The sequence below is a fragment of the Podarcis gaigeae genome, assembly GCF_964106915.1.
Source record: "Podarcis gaigeae genome assembly, chromosome: 11".
In the NCBI taxonomy this organism is placed as follows: Eukaryota; Metazoa; Chordata; class Lepidosauria; order Squamata; family Lacertidae; genus Podarcis; species Podarcis gaigeae.
Window position 1 is genome coordinate 34,059,341 of NC_139687.1, and position 25,596 is coordinate 34,084,936.

The 25,596-nt window shown below is 40.2% G+C and overlaps 1 protein-coding gene across 4 annotated transcripts in view; it reads right to left on the bottom strand.

The window, feature by feature from the left end:
• Positions 1–25,596, bottom strand: part of RASGRF2 (Ras protein specific guanine nucleotide releasing factor 2) — a 91,554-nt gene that overhangs the window by 56,891 nt on the left and 9,067 nt on the right. For all 4 annotated transcript variants that reach the window (XM_083703123.1, XM_083703121.1, XM_083703120.1 and 1 more), the window contains exons 2-7: positions 6,663–6,769; positions 3,472–3,619; positions 2,707–2,796; positions 1,400–1,653; positions 674–753; positions 109–302 (exon numbers count right to left, since the gene is read on the bottom strand). In XM_083703123.1, the coding sequence (XP_083559249.1) occupies positions 109–302; positions 674–753; positions 1,400–1,653; positions 2,707–2,796; positions 3,472–3,585 (732 nt within the window). In that variant the 5' untranslated portion in view covers positions 3,586–3,619; positions 6,663–6,769. The remainder of the gene's footprint in view (positions 1–108; positions 303–673; positions 754–1,399; positions 1,654–2,706; positions 2,797–3,471; positions 3,620–6,662; positions 6,770–25,596) is intronic.

Here is a 25,596-nt window from a genome sequence, read left to right on the forward strand (position 1 = left end):
ACAACAACCAACAACCAATCTGCTAGAGCAACAGCCATTAGTATTACTAACCAAATGATGTAAGTAGTGTTTGTAACATGCCCAAAACCACTGTAACAACAAAAATACCTGAAACATGGGGTAAGTAAGGAATGTCTCGAGCATTCTGCCCTCACAGGCAGGATTGGCTTCATACTGCTTCAAGAGTTTGTCAAAATCTCTGTTCTGCTTGCAGTTTGCAAGGACCTGGAGACTATATTGATGATTCCGAACAAATTCTTGATAAATATTCAGCATTGGCAGCAGGATATCAAATAAATCAGCTATACAGAACAAAGAGAAAAGTAAATTGTTGCTGCCATCCACTTTTTTTCATAGGTCACATTTAGAAATAAAACAGAACATTAAGTGCAAATTATCTACATCCAGAACTGCAAAATCTGAAGTCCTAACAAGGAATAGTGTTACCACCTTTCCTCTCTCGACAGAAGTTCTATACTTTAAACAGTGGAATTGATATGCAGAGGCAATTTTTCAGCCGCTCTGCATAATGAAACATACTACACCTTCCTAAAATGGTTATATCTTCTGAAAAACACACTTGACATCTGCCCAAAAAAAGAGGGTGCAATTGCTCCTAATATCCCCATATGGCCATGCAAAAATAATTATGGCCCTAGTGAAGAGCACTTACCTAAAATTAAAGTAGGCCAGTTTGCTATTCTTGCTTTTAATCCTTGATGAAATATTTCATGAAGAAACATTATAGTCTCACTGCGAAGAAATAAAAGTTGAAACAATAAACAAAAGTTGGACTCTGTCATTAGAAGATATTCTAGAAGATAGAAGAACATTACTGCATAAATACCTATAGTTCAAAACTTCTGGAAAAAGTGGGTTATAATTTTTTATCAAACAAACAAAAGTATGTTACTGACTAACTTTTGGACCTCATCTATGTAGCATGATTATTAATTATTATTTTATTTTCGGGGGCGGGGAAAGATTTTTTTGCCTTCAAAAAGGCAAAAATCTACACTTCTACCTGAATCTTTTTAAAAAAGAAAAAAGAAAAGCTGTGACTGAAATACTCTGAAGAAGAAAGTTGGGAAATTGCCAAAGCTGGATTTACTTCATTCCATCATAATGGAACAAGATTTACAAAATACATCAAATACTTGTTTTATCCAAGCCATGCTTATCTGCGAGTAAATCTCATTGAACTCAATTCTAAAGATGTACCCGATTGCACTGTGATTACATTCTACAGTACTGCTGCTATATCTTTAATTTTATTCTATTTGTTTTATTTCTCTTTACCCGTTTTTTAAACTGCCCTTTTTATGCATTCATATCTGAAGATGAAAGAGGTCTGGACATATTTTACTTAATTAAATAAAGATATAAACACATGGGGTACCTGTTGAGGAATACACTACTGACGTCATCATGGCTAATTGGTGGTTTCTTTGAACTTGCAGCCATTCTTAACGGCCTTAGAAAACAATTCACAAGGATGTAAAGCTGATGTACGTATTCAGATTCAGCCTCAACCATGTTGAAAACGATCTGATTTCTCTTTCGCATACTTTCTGCATGTGGAGAACAAATGTAATCCTGGACAATTGTCTTCCATTTTCTTCTACACAACCAACCTCGCATAAAACTCTGAACCTGGTAATTCAACAAAAGAAGAACACATTCTTAATGGCCTTTGAAGTGTGTGTGTGTGTGTGTGTGTGTGTGTGTGTGTGTAGCTGCTTCTTCTTCTTGCACCTTTGCAATCTTCAGACATTGCTGTGAGCAGGGGAGTAAACTTTGTACACCTTTGTATGGAAAAAAATGCTTATATGTAGATGGGTAGAACTCTCCATCAATGTAATTGTAGGCAGGTGGGTAAAGCAGTACCATTAGAGCCATGAAAAGGCCATGTAGAAGGAGCAGCCTAGCAGCAATGCTCATCAGCTGCACATCCACAAATTCCCTGGGGCTGATGGGTTAATTATGCTATTCCTGCCCCCATGTACATCCGTTGAGAGGTGGGATCAGCCATTAATTAGCATGCAGCGCTTAGGCTCCAATGAGTACCACCACCATTATCACGGGTGGGCAAGTGACCAGCGTGAGTACTAGCAGCAGTAGGCACAGAAGCAGTGCTGTGAGAGCTTCCATATGCCCCAGTTCACTGTATGCTGGTGCCAGGCATGGTTGCCTTACACCAAGTCAAACCAATAGTCCTTTTAGTTCAGTACTGCCTATGATAACTCATTCCAGCAGTTCAAACAGCAGTACTTTCCAGCCCTACTTGAACTGAACCTGGGAATTTTTTGCATATGCAAAGCATTGACTTTTCCACTGAGCTACAGTGTCAAATACAGAGCAATGCACACATATCTGTGGATTGGGCTGGATGAAGTAAAATCATAAGGAAAAGAAATCTTAATTAAAGTGGCATGAAAACACAATGGTCAGTAAACCTTTTTCAAGCAGTTTATACTGGGTAACGTGATATGCATTGTACATACATCTACCCCAATTCACCATTATCTGCCTGCTCAACTAAATAGTATACTTTCAGATATTAGGTGATCTTGCTGCAGTTTTAAAATTCAACACATACTGAGCTGAATGGAAGAGTTTTACAAATAATAAATTATTTCTTCTATTTCAAAGAAAGGTGTGGACAAATTATTTTATAAACTCTTTTCCATTTAAACAGAAATTTACCTTTTTGATTTTCTTAATATCAGGATCTTCTTCTTCTTGGTTGCCTTGATAAGGTCGCATTCGTTCTTTCGTTTTGTTAAGAGCTACAATCTGTTAAAAACAATAAAATAAGAAAAGCCCATGACTGTTAGGGTTTTCTACTCAGAATTCTCAGTTCGGGAATCTAACGTGAGACTTCAATACCCTTAATTTCCAGATCTTTGAGGCTTCTTAGGCTTGCGTTACTCTAGGGTAGGTGTGCACAACCTGTGATCTATGCAGCCCCACATACCATAGCAGTCACCAGGACGTCTGTGGTCTCTGGCTGCCTGAGAGTGTAAAAACAGGACTTAGCACTTAGCAGGCCACAACAGGTGGCTAGTAGGATGCATTTTAGCTTGGTGGATAAGAACATGTAAATTCCTGCTTTAGGGAAATGAAATAGAATACCATGCTACATGACATTTTTTTTAAAAAAAAATGGCAAAGACTAAAATAAAATTGCATTATTCTGTTGCAGTTTTAAAAGTCTGCATCATTAATGAAGATTATGGATGAAGTCAGGAAAATTATCACGTAAGGAAATCTAAGTCTACATACTCAGTGGTGATTACTTCACAATTAACCTAAGGTTCAGTTCATTCACATAATAATTTAAGGGTTGTTGTTTTTTTGGAGAGAAAAAAAACTATTGACGAAAAAGGGAAGTAGATTGCATTCCTAATATATAAATTGGCTCATAAAGGTAGTGATAAAATGTAACCTGCACATCGTATCGGAACATACCTCTGATTTAAGCCTTTCAATTTCTGTGTCTTGGTCTTCAAGCTGATGTCGTAACTGATTGGCTGAAATCTTTTCTGTCTCTACAATCTGAACTAGATGAATATATTTTTGCATTAAAACTTCCCGCTCAATCAGGATATCTGAATAGCTGCAAAGAGAAAAAAAAGGGAGGGTTGATGTTTCATTTAGCAGAATGCCCATCACAATGCCCATTAATTATGGTAGATAGCACATTTAAGTTGAAGAAGAAAACAGTACTTCTGAAAATATTACATTAAATGGAGAGGAAAACAGACTAAATCTCTCCTACTCTAGCATAGTGTCAAGATATATGCTTGGAGGAAATTGATTATCTGTATCACGCTCCCATCCCTAAACACAATGACAAGAACTCATGCTTAAAAGTAAGGGAAATATCTTTATCCAAGCTAGTAACAGACTCAGGAGCAAGGTCCAGAAGTCAAGATTCCTAAGCAAGAGGTTTATAACCAAATAGCAGCTACAGTGGTGTCCCAACAGTTGACACCCCCTCCTGCCATGATTTTAAAAATGAGTTGGGGCAAGTTCACTCATGGGACTCTCTCATTCTAAGAGTTATGTATGTGTTGTCTAGGTGGGTGCACCTGATTCCACCTATTAATTTAAATTAATAAAAGATTGGTAATCTCTATTTCCCTCCAAAACCCCTAATTAAAAGACCGGCACAATATCAGTACATTCAGTAATGAATGCCTGTAAAAGTGTGAGGTGACTCCCCCTTGCAGAAAATAATGGGAAGGCCTTTAGCATGTGGGGCTCTAAAACACAACCAAGTTGTTAAGAACTGATGCAAGACATTGCTCTCAAGGTCTCCGGCTTTCTGGCAGAGACATTGCCCTTAAGGCACGTGAGCAATTCAATAGAATCAGTGCTGAAATCCTTTGCCTGGCTGTTGGACAAGGTGCACACAGAACACTGTAGGATGGAGCAATATCACCTTCTGCACAGAAACATTCTATTTCTGCATGGGTTATTTTCCAATCAACAGATTATTTCACTTCCTCACACTTTTGCCTGCTTGAGAGGAACAGCTCTGCTCCAGAAAAAGCAATATAAAGCAACGAATTAACAGCACAATCTTATACATGTCTACTCAGAAGTATGTCCCAAGGTCTGCTCAGGACTAGCCTAAACTGAGTATTCTAATTTTTTATCCCTTTTCTTACTTTGCAATAATCATTTTTTAAAACACTTTATAATATAGATTTGAGATCTTTAAAAGGTCGACTCATTCCTATCCATATAATTCTGAAACTATGAATAAGCTATTTATTATGATCTAACGGTATTCTATCTACTCCAAGGCAGAAACTGGGAACAGCTATTAAATTTGGTTGCTGGCTTGGAAAAGAAATTCAGATTAAACCTAAAATTATGAGATCATTTTGAGCTGTTTGAAGACAACAGAGGATGGCTTGAGATTTCTTACCATGATCATCACCCACATTTTATAAACTACACTATCTATGTTTCCATGCTCATGAAAACAATTAGCTACTCATCATCTCCTGATTTCACCCAGAGCTTACATCCTTTTCCCTCAGTGAAGACAGATTTTATTTTACATCCCAGAGAAGAGAGGCTTTGACATGACACATAACCATGTTGTCTGTAACTCTCACATGATCTTATTGTAATGTTACTAGAACAGTATAGGAACAGGAAGTCAGGAGAAATCAGTAACATTTTTCCCTTACTGTAAAACACAGACCTAAACAGTGAACCACAGTATGGCCAGGTATCAGTGAGGTGCAAGGAGATTCAAAGAAATGCTGGCCACCAAAAGAGCAGTGCTATCAACCAAGACCTAATAGTGGCTGATTGCCTACATAGGAAGAAGTGGCTACAGTCCATGCTTTCAGCATTTCTCATGTCCTGACCGAAAGGAGTGCAAGAGACTCTCTTCCCTCACAATTTGATTGGCTGGATGTATCATGTTGACCAAAGTAATGCATTCCAACTCCAGCCATTTGAATCGTGTTGCCAGTGAAGTATGTGCTAAAAAAAATTATCCCACACTTGTTTAATAAATAATGCTTCTCCAAATCACTGTACAGGCATTAAAAGTTCCCTCCACTACCGGCAAGACCTTGTCTTCTGAAATAGTCCATTCTCCTTTGGCCTGCCATCTTATCTGCATCACGTGCTCTTAATATAGCATATCACATTATTAGTGCCACAGCTCAAGCCAAAAGTTGTTAGCCACCATGCCAGGCAGAGCAGTGAATAATACTGGGGCAATAAAAGAAAAATTACTACTATAGGGAAGTAAGTGTCAACAGGCTTATATGTAGGGTATAGTGACTTACTGTATCAGTAAGATACTTACTGTAGAAGTATCAGAGGGATGAGAGTTTTGCATACTTCCTGATCAGTGATGGTGGGAATAAACTGTCTCCAGATGATCAAACTGCGTGTTGCTTGCTACATAGCTGTGTCTTTAAGTGCAAAGGTTTCCAGAGTGGAAGCCTGATCCAGATTGGGGCCCTACCATGTGGGTTGAGAGCATTAGCCCATTGCTCCCACCATGCACCTGTAATTTGCATTGTGGGAAAAAATAATCTGCTTTAATGGGATCTTATTTCTGAAAGAGATTGCAAGGCCAGGACTAGGGCTATGGAGGGCAATCCCCCAACCCACCATGCTAAAGTCCCTATCTAGAACTGTCTTCCTGCATGTGGTAAAAAAAAACCAAAACTCTGCCCTTCAAGGCATGGCCTGTACTGTGTAGTTTAACCCTCAGGACAACTCCAGACTTTTTGTATCAGGAGAAGAAGGAAGAAGAAGAAGAAGAGGAGTTTGGATTTGATATCCCGCTTTATCACTACCCTAAGGAGTCTCAAAGCAGCTAACATTCTCCTTTCCCTTCCTCCCCCACAACAAACACTCTGTGAGGTGAGTGGGGCTGAGAGACTTCAGAGAAGCGTGACTGGCCCAAGGTCACCCAGCAGCTGCATGTGGAGGAGCGGAGACGCGAACCCGGTTCACCAGATTACGAGTCTACTGCTCTTAACCACTATACCACATTGGCAGGTAATGGTATTGTTGTGTAATCTGCTGAGTGCAGAATAGTACGAGAAGGAAGTAGATTTTTCCTCAGTAAACAAAAGGAGTGCTTGACTAGGTAGAGACTGTCAGTGGAGGTTTCATACCTGGCTTGGTGAATAGCCTCTACCCATTCTTCCCCATCTGCTTCCTCCTCACAACGGAGCTCAAGTGGCTTCTGTCCTTCATGACCAAAGAGGACGGTAAAATAGTACTGTGAATCGTAAAAGAAAGTCTTTTAATGTAATAATTACATACAACAGTGCTTGAGCTATAAACATTTAGTTTTATTGTTAAATAAATAACTCGGAAAACCTAACCAACACAAACGACTGAACACTGGTTCAGGATTAAAAGATTATAAATTAAGATCATAGGAAGAGGCCTATTGGGTCAGATGAAAGGCCTATCTAGTTGAGCATTCTGTCTCTTACAATGTCCAGTCAGATGCCTTTGGGCAACCCCCAAGCAGGGCATGAGGGGAAGAGTCCTCTCTTCTGTTGTTTCTCAGCAGCTGGTATTCAAAGGCATAGTGCCTCTGATAATTGGGAGGTAGCTATCAAGATTAGTAGCCAGTGATCTGACTTGTCCTCCATGTATTTGCCTAATCATATTTTTAAAGCTACAGAAGTTGGTGGCCATCATCACATCTTGTGGTAACTCATGCCAAAAGCCATGTGAGTAAGTACTTTTTTGTCTGCCCTGAAATCTTCCACCACTCACCTTCATTGCATCCTAATATTATGAGAAATGGTAACAATTTCTCTATCCAGTTTCTTACAGCACATATAATTTTATAAGCCACTATCGTGTCCCCACTCCTTACTTGCCTTTCCCCGCCCCCCCCCCCAAACTGTGGTGGCTCCCAGAATGTCAAATTCCTTCCCCACAGAAGTACATTTGTCCTTGGTGCTAGAAATATTTAAGTGGATTTTTAAAAACCCATTTATTTTGGTCCACCTTCTCTTAAATAAGGCATTTCAAATTTTATTTTACTTTTTACTTTTAGAGAACTCTCTTAGATTGTATACCTCTTTTTCTGCTAAGATTTATGTTGTCTTACATGCTTTAACTGGCCATTGTTTTAAAGTTATAGATACTGCCTCTGTAATTTGAAAATTCTGTTTTATGATGTGTAAGTTGCCTTCACAAAAAAGGCAACCTATACACATTACTAAATAAATAAAACAAACAAACTTCATCAGCATCTCTCGTTGCTATTAATCACATCAAGCATAAAGGCAGGAAGATTCTTTTCGAACGGCAACTGTCCTTGTTGCATCATGGTTTCCCAGAAAAATCTAAAAACTACTAAACTAAAAAAAATTGTTTTGTAACAGGCTGTCAGCTTTGAGGTTACATGCAAGCTGGTGTGGGTAAAAGTGGAACATAAGCACCAGCAGGTTTATGCTAAAATAGATATCCTCTTCATATGCAACTGCCTTGGTGTTACTGCCTTTATATTATTACATTTTAATGAACATCAGAGACACTATGTACCAATTAGACCCTGTGAATGAACTGTATTAAAATGAAGCGATTCATGTGTATCTGAAATTATTATTTCCTAAATTATGCTAAAAGGGTGCTTAACTAGCATATCTCAAAGCGAATAAAAAAATGGCATATATTGTCATTATAATGCTAAAAGGTGAACCCCAAATGAATGCCAACCTTGACGACAAAATTCACCCCACCATGAAACCATCTTTCATTAACCTAATTGCTTTCTGACAGTCACAGATGATAAGCTGATGTTCCTTCTATGGGAAATAATGACCAATACGCTGTCTCTCTCCTGCCTTTGAAACATAACAAGCTATGGCTAGTGAGAAATGCAGAGATATAGTGTTATGGCAGTGAACAGCTGTTCTTCGGATAGAGTGGCAAACAGATCTGAAAGTTAACTAAAGGTGAAACACTTTGAGACACACTTGTTTCCTTTAGAAAGTATGATGCAGTCTTAGTAGTTGTGTACATAAAACAAATATTACAATGATACCATCTTAAGTCTCCAATGATCTCTCATGCAATCCAAACTAAACCTGAAATCATCAGCACTAAAGAAAGTGTAGGGAAGGGAGCAGGAGAAGAAAATGAAAATACTATAAAATCCCCACTTTAAAAAAATTTATTACTCAAAGGGTTGTATCACAGAATATCAAAGAAAGCACATATAACAGTGGAGAAAAACCATTAAAAACCTCAACACAGAAACAGAATGCCTGGTTTGCATTGAATGCTAAACCATTGTTTAGTGCTACAAGGACATGCCTGAAGTGTAGGTGGGTTCCCACAAGGCAAAACACAGTGATAACGTAGGGTTACCAGACGTCCCTGGTTCCCAGATTTGCAAATCTGTCCCCGGAATGTCCCCCGATTTGCAAATCTGTCCCTGGGAAACATGGCAGCGGCAGCCTCCGCAACCCGGAAGCGTAGCTGGCTCTGGCTGGCTTCAGGAGCTGCTCGCTGCCATGGCGCCCGCCACTTTTCCTCTCCGAAAGTCCCCATATGATGCGTCTTGTGCACAACACATCATATGGGGACTTTCAGAAAGGAAAAATGGTGGGCGCCACGACTGTGAGCAGCTCCTGAAGCCAGCCAGAGCCAACTGTGCTACTAGGCTGGCTCCGGGCTGCTGACTGCCGCTGCCACTGCCGAAGGGGACCCGGGGACATCCGGCGGTACAGATCTCCTGCCCCCTGCTCCCTTTGTTTTGACTGATCGGGGGAGGCTCAGGAGTCGTGGGCGGGTGGCCGTTGCCCAGGTTTTTTTTAACTCTGCACATGTATGTTTCACAGGGTGTGAAAGAAGGGCTTTGCACCTTAATAAATATGCTTGTGTGCTTGGGCCCAGGGTCTTTTTGCCTCACCATCCCCACTACTGACTCCCTGTTGCTACTCAGCTTCAAAAAAAAAAAAAGTGTCCCCTGATTCATTGAAAAAAATTTGGTAACCATAGATAACAGCAATAACATTTATTGAACCAACAGAACTGGACAACAGGGGCAAAGCAACCGCTTATATACCTTCCTGAAGGTCTGGGCCACTCCCACTCCCGACATGATTGGCCGTCTAAACTTCCAAGCTGCAAATCATGACTCAGAGTTTAAGGGCCAATGGCAGAGGCTCAAATCCTGAAATGTTCTGTGATTGGATATCATGTATCAAATCAGAACACAGGAGCTCTAAATCCTTAGTGCAGACTCAAGCTCAGGCAAACACAGACCACTGAATACGTACATAACAAAGTCTCCATAAGGCCAAGCAAAAAATGAGGCTCACACAACTCTCACTCCTCTCTGTTCCTCCCATAAGACTAGTGGGATAATTTCTGCCAAATTTAGCTTTGCTTTCAAATAAATATCTACAAACTAGATATCCTAGTTTAAAACAGTTTAAGAAGTCAGCTTCATAACTCATGGTTTGAAGTTGGCTTGTGTGAAAGAATTGGACTGTTTAAAAAGAAACAATGATCTTGTATAAAGTTTGGTTTGCGAATTGCATGGTTAACTTGCTTCCTAGAGTCAACCTTGGCTGGCGGATAACCACTTCAGTATGTGGTCTGCAAAAGGGATTAAGGCAAATGTGTACTTTTTAATGTTGGCTGGTTTGTGGTTTGGTTTATACAAAAAAAAAAAAAAGATAGCTCAAGGTCACAGTTAGAGAGGTACTTGCAAAGGCAAAGTCTTGGAGGTTCTCAGGAGAAAGTGAAGATCAGACCTGAAGTGGTACATTGAAAACCAGAAAGAGCTGCTAACCAACATAAGATCCTAAGGATTCTGACATTTGCTTAACAGAATTTTAGCTCATAGGAACCATTTTGGATAGGATCAGCTAGATGCATATTATTTATTTTCATTTTTTTAATGCATGCATGTAAGTATTCAGATGTAAAAACCTTTTTCCTAAAAATAATCCTTCCCACTTTAGTTTTATGAACTAAGTTTAAAAGATTACTCATCACAAGGTGTAACCAAAAACAAACTCAGGAAACCCTAAAAGTGACGTTCCAGGTTCCACAAAAATGTAGCTTAATCATGAATTGCCATTATGCTTGGCCACTGTGAGAACAAGATGCTGGACCAGATGGGCCATTGGCAAGCTATATGCATGTATATGATCCAGCAAGCTATATGCATGTATATTTTCGTTATATTCATAAGAATATAATAAAACTTAACAATATAAAATATTGTCAAGTTTAACTGTATCTCTTTAAGAAAAGCATTCCCTACTGTCTCACTACTGCTATATTCTACTATATGTTGAATCTTTACCTGATTTTAGTACTTATCTACCATTGCAGCTGTTAAATTATCAAAAAACCTGTTACCCAAAAAACTTTCATGCACCGATGTAAAACAAATACACCTAATTTGCTTTTGGAGTTGAAAGTTATGTGCTTAAATCAATCAGGAATGATTAAAAGAAAGATTTAAAATGAACACAGCATTCTCGCTATGATTATTGAAAGGTAGAAATCAATTACAAAAAAAAATTGTACTAATAAAACCTTTCATACCCACAAGATCAGCTTAAGTCAGTAATTTCCAAACATATTATTACTACTAAGGGGATCCACCAACTTATGAAATTCATCAGTCTACCACTGACTGAGAAGTGAAACTCTCTTAGCGTTTTCTTGTGCAGCAAACTGTCAATATGTGTTATTTTTTACTCACACACAAAGCCTCTTGGTTTCACCATTTGAGAATTGATAAAATTCCCACAACACTGATTTAGACTGCCATAAAAATGATTTAGAATGTGGTACGAAATATTTATAGCACTAAGGACAGATTCACATCTTCAGCTACTGATTTTCACCCACAAAACATACCTCTAATTACAAGATAGGTACAAACAATATAGGAGTTTGTGTTCTACTTTTAGTTCAAGAGCCCATAACATGTTTGCTGCCCTGCAAGTGATGTCATGTCTAAACACTGCAACAGATGAGCTTTTTGCATACACATTCTATAAATTGAGTCTTCCAGGTAAGGAATCTGGGTGGCTGCTGTTGGAGATAGAGAGATGGTTTGGAAGTAGAAGTTAACCCTGATAAGTATTGTATTGAATATGCTTGCTCTCCCCTCCCCCTTCCTCCTGTAGTACAGTATGGACTTGAGGAGGAGATCAAGAACCTAGTCCAACCCCCTGCAATGCTGGAATCTCAACATGTGGTTTCCCATCCAATTTGAAACCATACTGGACCCTGCTTAGCTTTGCAAATGTGCTATCAGTTTTGTTGCTGCACTAGAAGGGAACAGACATAACTTTGTAGAACTGTGTCTAGAGAGTGAGTCAGACCTAAAGTAAAAACAGTTCCAATTTTGTTGTGGGTGGCAGGAGAGAAGATTTCCCTAAGATAATTTGGAACAAGTAACACAGAAACCACTCACATTCCCGCCCCGAGGTATGTAGCTAGTTCCAATAAGTCCTTCAAAAGTGTAATTACAGCATTATTATTACAGTTATTAATTCAATTTATATCCCATCCTTCATGCTGCCCAGTGTGGCAGATACAGCAATGATAAGACATTAAAAGCAGCAACCAAAAACATACTTAAAGAAGAAGTTAAAAACATTCTACCAGTGTCTTTCAGTCATCAAATATCTGGGGAATGTTTTTCCCGGTAAACAATAATAAGGGAGACAAATGCACTTCACTAGGCAGGGCAGTCTACAAACAGAAAAGGCCCTATCATGGCTCCATACCAAGTAGGAAGGGCTCAATGGAGACAACACCAACAAGGCCTCACCTGCCGGGTGATGTTGAGCACGGCACTCTTTTAGGAACTGAGGTCCCAAGCCATTTAGGGTTTTACATGCTAGTACTAATACCTTGAATTTGGTCCCGTAGCTCAATGGCCGCCAGTGCAGTCCTTTCAGGACTGGTGACACAGGGTCCCATCAGGCTGCCCTTCTTATCAGCCTAGAAGCCACATTCTAGCTTCAAGGGCAGCCCCACATGGAACACATTACAGTAGTCGAGGCAGGAAATTACTAGAGCACAGGCAACTGTTGTTGAAGAAACAACTGAAGCTGGGAATAAGCACTCCTAGCCACTTGAAACCACAGTCACAAACTGGAATCCATAAATACTCCCAGACAACGAACCTGTTGCTTCAACAGGAGTGTGAACCTTCCCAGACCAGGTTGTGCACCCAATTCCCAAACAGAGGGACAACCCACCCACAGCACTTCTACCTTTTAAGGATTCAGCCTTAGTTTATTAGCTCATTAGGGTAGCTCTGTTATCAAGAAATTGGCCTCACTGTTTTTGGTAAGCATGCATAGGATGACAACCTTACAATAGTAAAAATGGTGGAATTATGTTTAAGATGATGAACTAAGAAAGGAAATCCCTAATTAACTGTATTTTCAAAACAATATAAAGTAATAACCGATATCCAGTATGAACAGTAAAAAACAAATATATGGATGAACCTACAAATGCACTAATATTGTCTTATCTAAAAATTGCCATGGAAATAGTTGTCACTTGTTTGACAAATTATTCAAGTACTCTCCTAATGGAGACATTTTGAAAAGGTACATGAGAGCTAGAAAATGCTAGGGAGGTATTCTGAGAGGTGTTTTGTTTCTATTAGTCTTCAGGATCCCCCCACCCATTTGATGGACGCATTGCCATAAATATAAGTTTAAGACAGATGATTCATATTTTTCAAGATTTTTACACAATCAATGCTGTACTTTTTCTACTAGCTGCTTCAAGCAGTGCCAAAAAGGTGGGTAAAATGAGCAATTTCATGCCTCTACACAATTACTGGGAGTTAGGAGAAGGAAGTCAGAAAAACAGTTTGTGTAAGAGGCAGCCTCCACTCCACACCAGGGTCAGTCCAAGGGCAAAGAGCAAGATGGCATCACTTCCATCACCACCACCAGTTTGTACTACACAGTAAGCCAAGCCATGGTTTACTGGGACTATGCAAATGTGTGGGCTCACAGTAAGCCATAGTTTGGCTTAGCATGTCATGTAAACCAGGCCATTGTCAGGAAGTTATTCCCAATTGCAATTTGAACATGTTTGTATTGGTCCCACTCTGGACCAAAAGAAAATAAATTTGTCCAGTCATCTATGCAACATACCTGTTCTTTGAAATTAGTCATGTCCTTATGAAATTAAAAACGAATATATCCAGATTTAGATTATGTTTTATTGCACTGACCTAAAATAAACTGAGCATAGAATTAAGGTAAAGGTAAAGGTACCCCTGCCCGTACGGGCCAGTCTTGCCAGACTCTGGGGTTGGTGTGCCCATCTCACTCAAGAGGCCGGGGGCCAGCGCTGTCCGGAGACACTTCCGGGTCACGTGGCCAGCGTGACATCGCTGCTCTGGCCAGAGCCAGAGCCAGAGCTGCACACGGAAACGCCGTTTACCTTCCCGCTAGTAAGCGGTCCCTATTTATCTACTTGCACCCAGGGGTGCTTTCGAACTGCTAGGTTGGCAGGCGCTGGGACCGAACGACGGGAGCGCACCCCGCCGCAGGGATTCGAACCGCTGACCTTTCGATCGGCAAGCCCTAGGCGCTGAGGCTTTTACCCACAGCGCCACCTGCGTCCCTGAGCATAGAATTACTCACATTCTAAACACAAATTCTGCATTTTGCAAAGGAGTAGAAAAAACCTTAAGTAAAGGCCATGAAAAAAATCTTGAGCGTATTAATTTAGAATTTCCCATAGATTTTTTTGTACAGAAAACTTCAGGCAAAACAACAAATAAAAGAATCAACACAGTTCAATGTACAGTGGTGCCTCGCTAGACGAAAAGAATTCGTTCCGCGATTCTCTTCGTCTAGCGGTTTTTTCGTCTTGTGAAGCAAGCCCATTGACAGCTTAGCGGATTAGCGCTACAGCTGTCAAGCGGCTTCCAGCAATCAGCTGTTAAGCGGCTTATCAGCGGAACAGCTGATAAGCGGCTTAGCGGCTTAAGAAAAGGGCGAAAAAAGCGGAAAAAACCCGCGGGGGGGATGCAAGATTTTTTTCGTCTTGCAAAGCAACCCCATAGGGAAATTCATTTTGCGAAGCGCCTCCAAAACGGAAAACCCTTTCATCTAGCGGGTTTTTCGTCTTGCAAGGCGTTCGTCTTGCGGGGCACCACTGTATTCTTACTGTGCGTTTAACTGGATCTTTAGCAGCCATTCACAAGAGAAAAGGCATACACTATCTTTGAAGTCATAAAATGTAGTTAAACATGGACTTGCCCTCCAGTTGGGCAACATGTTGACCTCATATGGCTACAGAGTAATACTTTTAACCTTTAATTTCTGCAATTTTCTTTATGATCATTAAATGATCAAACACCATGTACAGCAGCATTCTACCCTGGGAAGATCTTGTGGCACTTTTCAAAATCTTAGCGTGAAAATAGTTTGGGGGGAAATATAAAAAAGGAAGCAGCCTGGGACATGAAATCAACATTTCTTCCATCTAACTAGTGAATTGGTTTCCTGATGATATTAGTAGTTGTATACAGAAATGCATCCTCCAGTATTACATAATAATCATGTGCTTCCAAATACCAGCTGCCTAGGGAGCTCGGCATGATCCAGCACCCTGCTGCCATTCCTTAGCTTCTCCTGCTCCATGCAAGCTGTGCTGGAGGGGAAGGTTTGCTTGTTTAAACCATAAAACTGGTTTATGCATCAGGATGTGTACACAAAAATTCTGTGGTTCTTTAACATCTGTTAAAGTCCTATCCTTTTATTTGACACTGGTAATATCAACCACACTCATATGTTATTGTCATCTGTTTCAAAACTGAAAAAGCCAGCTTGTATTTCTTTGTCTTACCTTTTTATATTTCAGCCTATGATCTGCTTCATAATACTGTAATCTTAAAGTCAATAAACCATGATTTATTGACTGAAGAAGAAGCTGTGTGGCTACATATACTCTCCTAGCTTCAGTGCTTCTATCCTGGCTTACTAAACCACCGTTTCCCATGACGTCTGAAACAGGAATCACTGGTTTAATAGCTGCTTACAAACCAGGAGATTATCAATTATAAAGCAGTGGTGAAGTCAGTTTAGCTGTTTGGATGTCACAGGAAACTATGGATTGAAGGATTGAAGGGTGCAAGCAAGTGTGTGTGTAAGAGAGGGACATGGAAGGAGCTTGCACTTGGGCCAATCAACCATGAGAACAAAATTGTCCTTGTGGGTGCAACATGAATGATACAAATTTGTATTCTGAATTGATTACCTACAATCTATAATATATCTGAATCATTATGGATCCTATCAAAAGAATGTGAAATTTTAGTGTTGTTTTCCCTTTCTAACAATGGTCCTTGCAAATGTCAAATTAATTATTTGTACAAACATGTCATGAATCTAATTACTTTCTCAATATACAGTCACTCAAAGTAGCATCGTCTTAATTAACTTCAGTTTGCCAATTAAATGTGAGAAGGGGAATTTCATCATAATTGGCAAAAGACCATATGGAACATGAGTGTCCAGCTCCTATGGGGAAGGGGAGAGACACAACAAAGGTTTGATTAAATCTACACAGAGCATGCCACACGTGGCAACAGAGGGATCATCATAGAACCCACATGGAGGTCTTTCCCCTTCTTCCAGCCCCTCAGTGCATGCAGCTGGGCATGCATCCAGCCAACTGGCTATTAACATGAATGCTCACTTCCTTGGCCAAGTGGAGGAGCCAAGCTAGTTAGGAATGTGGTTGCATGAATAGACTGGTCATTCCCAATAACACTAGGATGCAGTGCCTGTCCATATAACTATCTGCACACATTGTGGGTGAGGGATAGGAGGAGGGTCCCATTATGCCATATGTCAGGGGTGATGAACCTGTAGCCCTCCAGATGTTGTAGCCCTCCATCAAAAGCATTGACCATGCTGGCTAGGGCAGATGGGACATGGGATTCCAACAAGATCTGGGGGGGCCACAGGTTCTCCACCCTTGTCCTGTGATGGCCCATGTCGGCATGGCTGCTACACTTGCAGTGGACTGAACTAAAGCCTTTAATCTTTATGAATGAAAGAGTGTTTCTCACTATAACATCCTCAAATCTGCCCCAATTGGTTTAATAATTCTGTCAAGTTTAAAAACTCTTAACATAAATGATTCTATTATGTTATAATGAAATAAAGCAAATATTTTACTGTATGCTAAATGTTAACGAGCAGCATAACTGCACCTGCACAGAGTGCACTGATACATCTGGTAAGAATTTATAGCAGTTTCATTATATTACCATTTCGGAAGTAATTTTCTAAATGTACAGTAACAGTAAATAAATGCACTCAAACGGGAATCTCACACTGGGAAATATGCCACAGCCATAACATTTTACATCAGGAACAAGAACTGAAAGTCAAGTATGCTGTAAAACTAGGAAACCTATAATTGCTATGATTTTAAAGGATAGGACGTGCTCAAATTCCAATTACTGTTTAATGGTAAACAGAATTCTTTTCAGAGTATAAAGATAAACCAAACTTTTATGTCTTTGAAACCCTGAAAAGTAATCTTGCAATGCAAGCTTCCACCAAACACTACCATTAAAAGCATATAAAGACCAACATATTTTGACCTAGGAAACTGGATTCATGGCTAAGCTAAAGAGTGTGACACTCACATACATTCTTTCAGCACATCCAATGATCCCCCCCTTTCTGTCTTGGATCAAATGCAGTTGGGACTATGAGGTTATATCCACACTCCCCAAAGGCACACCCTCTGTGCTTGCTCCAGTTAATTTTCTTCATTTATATCCCACCTGCCTTCCCATAATATAATTCAATATGGCATCCACAGGGTGACCAGGTGGCCTCCTATCCATGCATTGCTGTACATAGACCAGCTGAACTTTTGCTGGGTGACAGCTTCATGTTCTTCTACACCATGCCCTGGGAATGAACAGCTTTATGATGCTGATGATGCTTTAATATGCTCCAGTATTATTCCTGTCATTTCTTATTCCACTTTGCTCCCTCATTTTCCTTTACTATCTGGTTCTTTCCTCTAATTCTTCTGCTTCTTTTTCCATCAGGATTTTCTTTTCTCCCTGAATTACCAATTCTTTGCAAACCTAAGTGGTCAATTCCTGCAGCCACCATCTTCCCTGGACTTAAAATTGTGGGATTTCCGCCATCATAATAATCATTATTATTATATTTGTACCCCACCCATCTGACTGGGTTGCCCCAGCCACTCTAGGCAGCTTCCAACATATATAAAAACATAATAAAACATTAAATATTTTAAAAAAACTTTCCTATACAGGGCTGTCTTCTAAAAGTTGTATACAGTGGTACCTTGGGTTAAGTACTTAATTCGTTCCGGAGGTCCGTACTTAACCTGAAACTGTTTTAACCTGAAGCACCACTTTAGCTAATGGGGCCTCCTGCAGCTGCCGTGCTGCTGGAGCACAATTTCTGTTCTCATCCTGAAGCAAAGTTCTTAACCTGAAGCACTATTTCTGGGTTTGTGGAGTCTGTAACCTGAAGCGTATGTAATCTGAAGCATATGTAATCCGAGGTACCACTGTAGTTACTTATCTCTTTGACATCTGGTGGGAGGGCGTTCCACAAGGTGGGCACCACTACCCAGAAGGCCCTCTGCCTGGTTCCCTGTAACTCCACTTCTTGCAGTGAGGGATAGATCTCAGGGCTGAATGATGGGGGTGGAGACACTCCTTTAGGTATATAGGGCCGAGGTCCTTTAGGGGGTTAAAGGTCAGCAACAACACTTTGAATTGTGCTCGGAATCCTACTGAGATTCAGTGTAGGTCTTTCAGGGCCAGTGTTAGATGGTCCTGGTGGTCGCTCCCAGCTATTACTACTTACTATTGGCTGGGTGCCTGTGCTTTTTAATAGCAGAAATCAACAGGGTTTGGTTTTTTTAAGCTATTGCTGTATCTCCACACTTGAAAAAGCTTCATTTCTTGAATTCCGAGTACAAATAGTGCCTCTATGAAGCATAAATCTGGCCTCCATGAACACTCCCCAGGTTGTTGGGAGTGTTGGGGACTACTGCATAAGAACATAGGAAGGGCCTGCTGGATCAGGCCAATGGCTTATCCAGTTAGCACTCACAGACCAACGAGATGCCTGTGGGAAACCTGCAAGCAGGATTCAAGCACAAGAGCCCTCTCCCCACTGTAGTTTCCAGCAACTGGTATCTAGAAAATGGAGGTTAAACATAGACATCATAGCTAGTAGCCACTGATAGCTTTACCCTCCATGTACAGTGGTACCTCGGGTTAAGAACTTAATTCGTTCTGGAGGTCCGTTCTTAACCTGAAACTGTTCTTAACCTGAGGTACCACTTTAGCTAATGGGGTCTCCCGCTGCCGCTGCACCACCACCACGTGATTTCTGTTCTCATCCTTAACCTGAGGTACTATTTCTGGGTTAGCGGAGTTTGTAACCTGAAGCATCTGTAACCAGAGGTACCACTGTATTTCAAATCCTCTTGTAAAGCCATGCAACTTGCATGAGCTTGCTCATGTTGACAGATGCATACATGTATCTGCTGCCTGTCATATTTCTCTACAATGGCCCAAAACAATGCAATATTCCAGGTAAATAAGATACTGGCTGTCAGGACAAAGACAACAGGTGAAGAAGATCCACGGCTGCTGGAGAAAGCCAATCCCATCCTTAAATTGCATGAATGTAATGAAAGTTCAAACCCACTCATACCAGTTGACTACAAAACACACTGTTTCTGAAATGAATGGAAAATAAACTGAATGATTCCCCTTTCATTCAAGTTTTCATCCATTCCAAAACAAATGCACACTGCTAATTGTCAGTGGCTGAACAAGAACAGGAGCCATGTTTTTCATCACCACCTAAATTCACTTCAGACTCAGTATATCCTAGCCTTAGGAATTTCACCAGCTTGGTTGCACCTCATCACAAAGATCTTTGAATTAACAACCACTACAAAGCTCAAATTATCCAGATTCAGTACAGCCTCCTTCATCTTTCTCAAGTCCACAGCTTCATCAGCTACTCTAACTTTCCCCCTCTTCCTCCTCCATTTTCTTTTTTCAATAAGGTATGATGTCAACATACTGCTGCTGGGTATACAACACATCTCAGCATGCACCCAGCCACACCTGATTGGACTCTCCTTTAGTTAGTTTTGTTTTGTTGTTTTTTACTATCACTTTCCTCCCCTCCCCTTCTTTGTTAAATACCCTGAAAGAGTGTGTGTGAGAGAGAACACTATGATTAATACAACAAATAAATAATATGGAAACACCAATGTATGAACTAAAGCGCCAATTTGAACTAGGAGCACCACATTATAGAATTTATCTCAGAGGAGAAATCTTGCAAGTTACACCCTCATTAATGTCACTAACAGTTTTTCCTGATATACACGGCAGCATGTTTTTTTCCCTTACACGTTCTTGGTTTTCTTATCTATTACATTAAAATATTAATTAAAAAAAACCCAAAGGAACAAATTTTGGGAAGATTTCCAAAAATGTTACACTTAGCAAAATTGTTTTAGAATTGTTTGCCTATCTTTCACATTGTTTTTCCCCCATTTACTGGCAAAATTTCTCACAGTACTCCACCCCGACCATATCCTTCCTGTTCGGGGTCAAATAAAAATAGCCTTGAAGTCAGATAAAACTTCAGGGCATGTATATGAAAATGCTAGGTGACCACACTTGTAGTTCAGGCACATGGACTAAAAGGAAAACAATTATTTCCAGTACCACTCAGAATATGGAAACACCGCAAAAAATTTAGTGCAATCCTAACCATGTCTACTCAGAAGTATGTCAATCAGGGTTACATTCAAGTTAGTAGAGTTAGGACTACAGCATAAATCTGTGTGTGCATGATATTACAGTCTGTATCTGCAATTTCCCATCCCTACTTGCCTCTAACCTGCACTTCAGTTTTTACCAAAATTGTTTGTAAATGACTACTGTTGTTTTGGTAAACTTGTGCAGTATGAAAGGAATACTCCTTTACTCACACTAGACTTTTAAACACTGAAAAGAGAGATTTAGAGCACCATCAACCAGATCTCATGTGTGAGTGGCTTATTACTAATTCAACTGAACCCATACAGGTGACCTTCTCAGTTAATTGCGCCCTTGTGATCCTTCCCTTGACTTTAAAATCTCCATTATGTATCCCCTAGGAAAATGAAGTTTTTACATTCATTTAGGTGCCATAATCCAGTGAGCAAATCTCAGGGAGTTCTCTTAGGAAGGGGACCAACCACAGTTCTGAAAACATGCCCTAAGTACAGAAGGTCCAAGTCTCAATCTACACTATATTATCTCCAGATAAAGAGAGTAGCTACAACAATATTAATCAGCCAAAGGCCTGGTTGGAGAAGAATGGCATCTAAAAATATATAATGAAGGTGCCATGTGAACTTCTCTGGGGAGAGCATGACACAAATGGGGAGCCAATACAGATGGGGGGGGGCTGGACCTCCTGTGAAGGAGGCACATGAAAAAGGACCAATGTTGATGAACGCAGAGTCCGGAATGGTTTATATAGGGAGAAGAAATCCTTCAGGGATCGCGGTCCTTAAAGTGTAAATGGTATTTATTATTAATGTTCTTTGTTTTTCCTCCCATCTATCTTCTAAGGAACTTAGGGTAGCAATAATTATTTTCCCTCCTTGCCCCTTTATCCTCAAAAACTGTGATGTAGCAGAAGCTAGGAAAGAGAGTGACTGCCTAGCATGCTTTATAGATGTACAAGGATCTGAATCCAGCTCTCCCCTGAGACAACATGTCAACCACTGCAACAAATTGGCATTATTCTGCCTGGTAAATTCTAGCCTACGCATCTCCTACTTAGTTTTCTGCAAAAAATAAACTAATTAGGAGTTGCTTATTATGAAAGAGAGAGCAACATTGGAGTGACTGGAATGATCTTATAGCTCAACTGCAATAAAGTTACATGAATTAGCTTGCAAATGAGCTGTGTCCATTGCCAAGTGGTCTAGCAATTTCAGCTCAGCAATTTACTTTAATTGCCCATAACACTGTTTAGAAAACCACAATGAATGTTACACTTACCAAAACACAGGAAAAAAAGGAAAGCTAAGATTTCAAAGAACGAAGGAAGTTTGTGGGGATGATTAAATGCCTTCATGCAAACCTATTAGAGATGGTTCTGTTTTGCTTTTACAATCTAGCTGCATAAAAATTTTGTTAAATAAACAAAAATGAATGTAGTCCATGTCATACTGATCAAACCTAAACATTCTAGGATAAAGTTAATAGTATGTGCAAACCAATTAATGCACGGGACTATGATAATCAAATGACAGATATGTAGTGAAATTTAGTCCAAGAAAGTGAGGCACAAACTCAACATCTCCTAACATCATGTATGAAATTGGGCTTTTCCTGATATGTGCCTTCTCCACTTGTTTCTTAGATGTCATGATCTTACTGTTTATTGTATTCTGCTTTTCCCCTCAAGGTGTACAGAAAGAAGTATACATATATTCCAAGATAAATAAAACCTGGTACCAGTTTTGTGACTGTATAAAGAAAGGTTTTTTGGTCAAAAGGCAGAACATCCAAAAGTGAAGAAATCACAGAATTACAGAGCTGGGGATAAAACTACACATTAAGACTCTTTTCCATTCCCTCCCCATCTTTCTTATATAAATATTTCTTATATCAAACAAAACTGGGGTGGGTGGGTAGGTGATGTTTTAGTCCTTTCCCCTCCCCAGCTGTTTCACTGTTCAAAATTGCCCCTTCTTAACCTACTTTCCTTCCCAAACTATATGAGGGTCTGTATAGTTTATCCCTCATGAATAATGCACATGGGGGGCAATTTTTAATAGATGAAATTCTAGAAAGGAAATATCTCCTCTTCCCCACCACCCTCTGTTCAACCTGAAGCCTCTTCTAGTGCCTTCATACCTGCATAGAGTCCTGTTCTGCATGGCTGGGCTACCCATGAAGCAGACCACCTCACAAGGCCAAATCCTGCAGGGCAGTGCCCCTATAGGGCCCCCACCCACCCCTGCCACTGCAAGGGTTATGTGGCTGCAGTGATTGCTCACTGAGAGATCTTGCGTCCCCAAATAAGCAAGGTTTGGGCAGGGTGGTGTTGGCACCTCAGGTGGTTTTGCCTCAGGTAGTGAAATGGCACGGGTCACCTCTGCTGCTCTGAAAGGAGATCAGTCTGTGAGGTTCAGACTACAAATTGCCACCAAGCAAAACAGCAGGTGCACAGTGGAAGGTTTACAGAGCAACAGTGATATGCATGCAACTGAATGTCTTTCCTTACATCATTACAATTTCCTGAACGCCAACAAACTGAAATTGTTTTGCATTAGAGCTTTTAAAAAACCCCAGAGATTTGTTTATTTAGCAACTAATTAAGTTATTTACCTGTTGCCTTTCAGCAAAGCTTCAAGGACAAAGGCAATTGTTTTACAAGACAAAAGACCGTTAATAAGGTCCACACTGTTTCCTTTCCATTTTAATTCTGCTATTGGTCCTTTAAATTATTATAAAAACACACTTATGCCATTACTTGTTCTGGCCTATAGCCAAGGTAGCTGCCACTAAGCTGCAAAGTAGAGAACACAGCATCAGGGAAAGAACATTTGTCTATAAAATGCTTTAATATGACTAAATGTTGTGCATCCTTCATAGTTTCATTGTTTGGGAGTAATTTTGAGATTGCTTATCAAAAAGCTCTCTCAGTTCACCGCACCTATTGGGCCACAATGCTGGACACCAGCTTGATAAGCCTCCCTCCTTCCCTCCCCCAGGCCTTCCAATTTTCATTTGCAATGTTTGCAGCAGCACAAACATAAAAACCATTAGGTCTATGAAGAACAAGCTCCTACAGCTAAAAAGGGATAAAGGGCAAAAGGTCCCCCCCCCCCCTTTGCAGGGATGAAAGGATCTGCTACATCGTGCTTCCAATTTTTTCCAGTCATAAATTCAGTTCTGAATGTTTTTGCAGTGATTTGCTTTTTTTTATCCACATGAAAATTCTTCAACATTTTAGTGTGAATTTCTCCTAATTTTGTTCTGCAGTTTTGACTAATGTACATATTCTTGCAATCAAACTTTACTAATATGATGCATTTCAATGTCATTTTCAAAAATGTATTCATTTTATACAAAAACCAAACCAAACCCAGAAGAATAGTTTCAGTTGTAAAGCAACACTCCCCTAATAAATCGCCTTAATCTGAGTCTAGGAATCTGTGATGGGACGCAGGTGGCGCTGTGGGTTAAAGCCTCAGCGCCTAGGACTTGCCGATCGAAAGGTCGGCGGTTCGAATCCCTGCGGCGGGGTGCGCTCCCGCTGCTCGGTCCCAGCGCCTGCCAACCTAGCAGTTCGAAAGCACCTCCGGGTGCAAGTAGATAAATAGGGACCGCTTACCAGCGGGAAGGTAAACGGCGTTTCCGTGTGCGGCTCTGGCTCGCCAGAGCAGCGATGTCACGCTGGCCACGTGACCCGGAAGTGTCTCCGGACAGCGCTGGCCCCTGGCCTCTTGAGTGAGATGGGCGCACAACCCCAGAGTCTGTCAAGACTGGCCCGTATGGGCAGGGGTACCTTTACTTTTAGGAATCTGTGGCCCTTCAAGTGTTGTTGGACTTCACTCCCATCAACCGCAGCCAACATAGGCATTAGCCAGGGATCAACAGAGTTGTAGTCCAACAAAGTCCAGGGGGAAATGGGGTCCCCATCCCTCTCTTTTCTCATTCAGAAACATTAAACAATTTTAGTCAGAGGACTTGATATTTTCGCTGTTACAAAAACACATAGAATGTTAATTTTTTCCTGGTACAATCCATGAACCACAGGGGTTATATTTTTCTGTTTTTAAATAATGCCTACTGCCTAGAAGCCAATGTAATGATTTGAAATTCACTTGGAGATCCTCTGTGAAGAAGTGAAACTCAGTGCTAACTCCTTTAGGAACCAACGTACAGTGATGTTTTAAATTTCTTGGTTAATATGACAGACAGCATTGGTTGGCTGCACTGATTGCTTTCTTACGCTGTCTGAAAATACATCTCTTTAAAAAAAAATTGCAACCAAAGGAAAAAAAATTGATTTTGATGTGAGGCTGCAATTACCTGCACAAGAGTAATTCCAATTGTGCAAGTTGGACTCAACTTCCAATAAAATTTGTATAGGCCTGCACTGTATGTTTGTGCTTATGAGAGCATATCTAGGAAGTAAGTGGGATGCAAACTGCAGCTCTGATGGTAGTTTCTAATCCTTTCTTTTTCAATGTATTACAGCTACACATGTTTTCGATCTCAAACACCATATAAAATAAATTCTGAAAGAGGAATAAACTATTAAGAAAGGAAGAAATAAGTATGCAGTTGTGCCCACCCTCATCTTCACTGCCTGTTTAGGGCAGTTGATGACACCACTAAAATGCCAATGTTAAGTAGTTAGTGTACTAATAGCTGGTACACACATCTCATGGTGCTTTGTTGACATTCAGTTTCTAGACAGCAATTTGCACCGGGGGGAACAAAGGTTTGTACATCACAATGCGATTTTGCCTCTCTCATCCTACAGCTTTCAGTGATGGAAGTAATAATTTATTTATCTAAGTTAAAAGCCCTACCTTAAACAGTTCAAACTGAGACTGGTAAAAGGGAGGTACACACAAACGCACACACACGTTATGCATTTAATCTGATATTCTAACTATTCTATAAAGAAGCAAATATGCTTATCTACTTCACAAATATATACTTTACTGATGTTTGCTAATTTAGTAAACTGGTTTACTAATTCAAATGGAACTTTACTTAATTTCAATAGGAACTACTTATTGCAGAGTCTTGTGGCTAGTAAATTGATTGTGGCATAAGATTTTGTGGACTACAGTCAAATGTGTGAATTATTACTTAATGTTTATTACATTTATATCCCACCTTTCGTCCAAGGAGCTCAAGGAAGCGTAGCATGGTTCTCCCCTGTTCATTTTATCCTCACATAAACCCTGTGAGGTAGGTTAGGATGAAAGGCAGTGACAGGCCCAATGTTG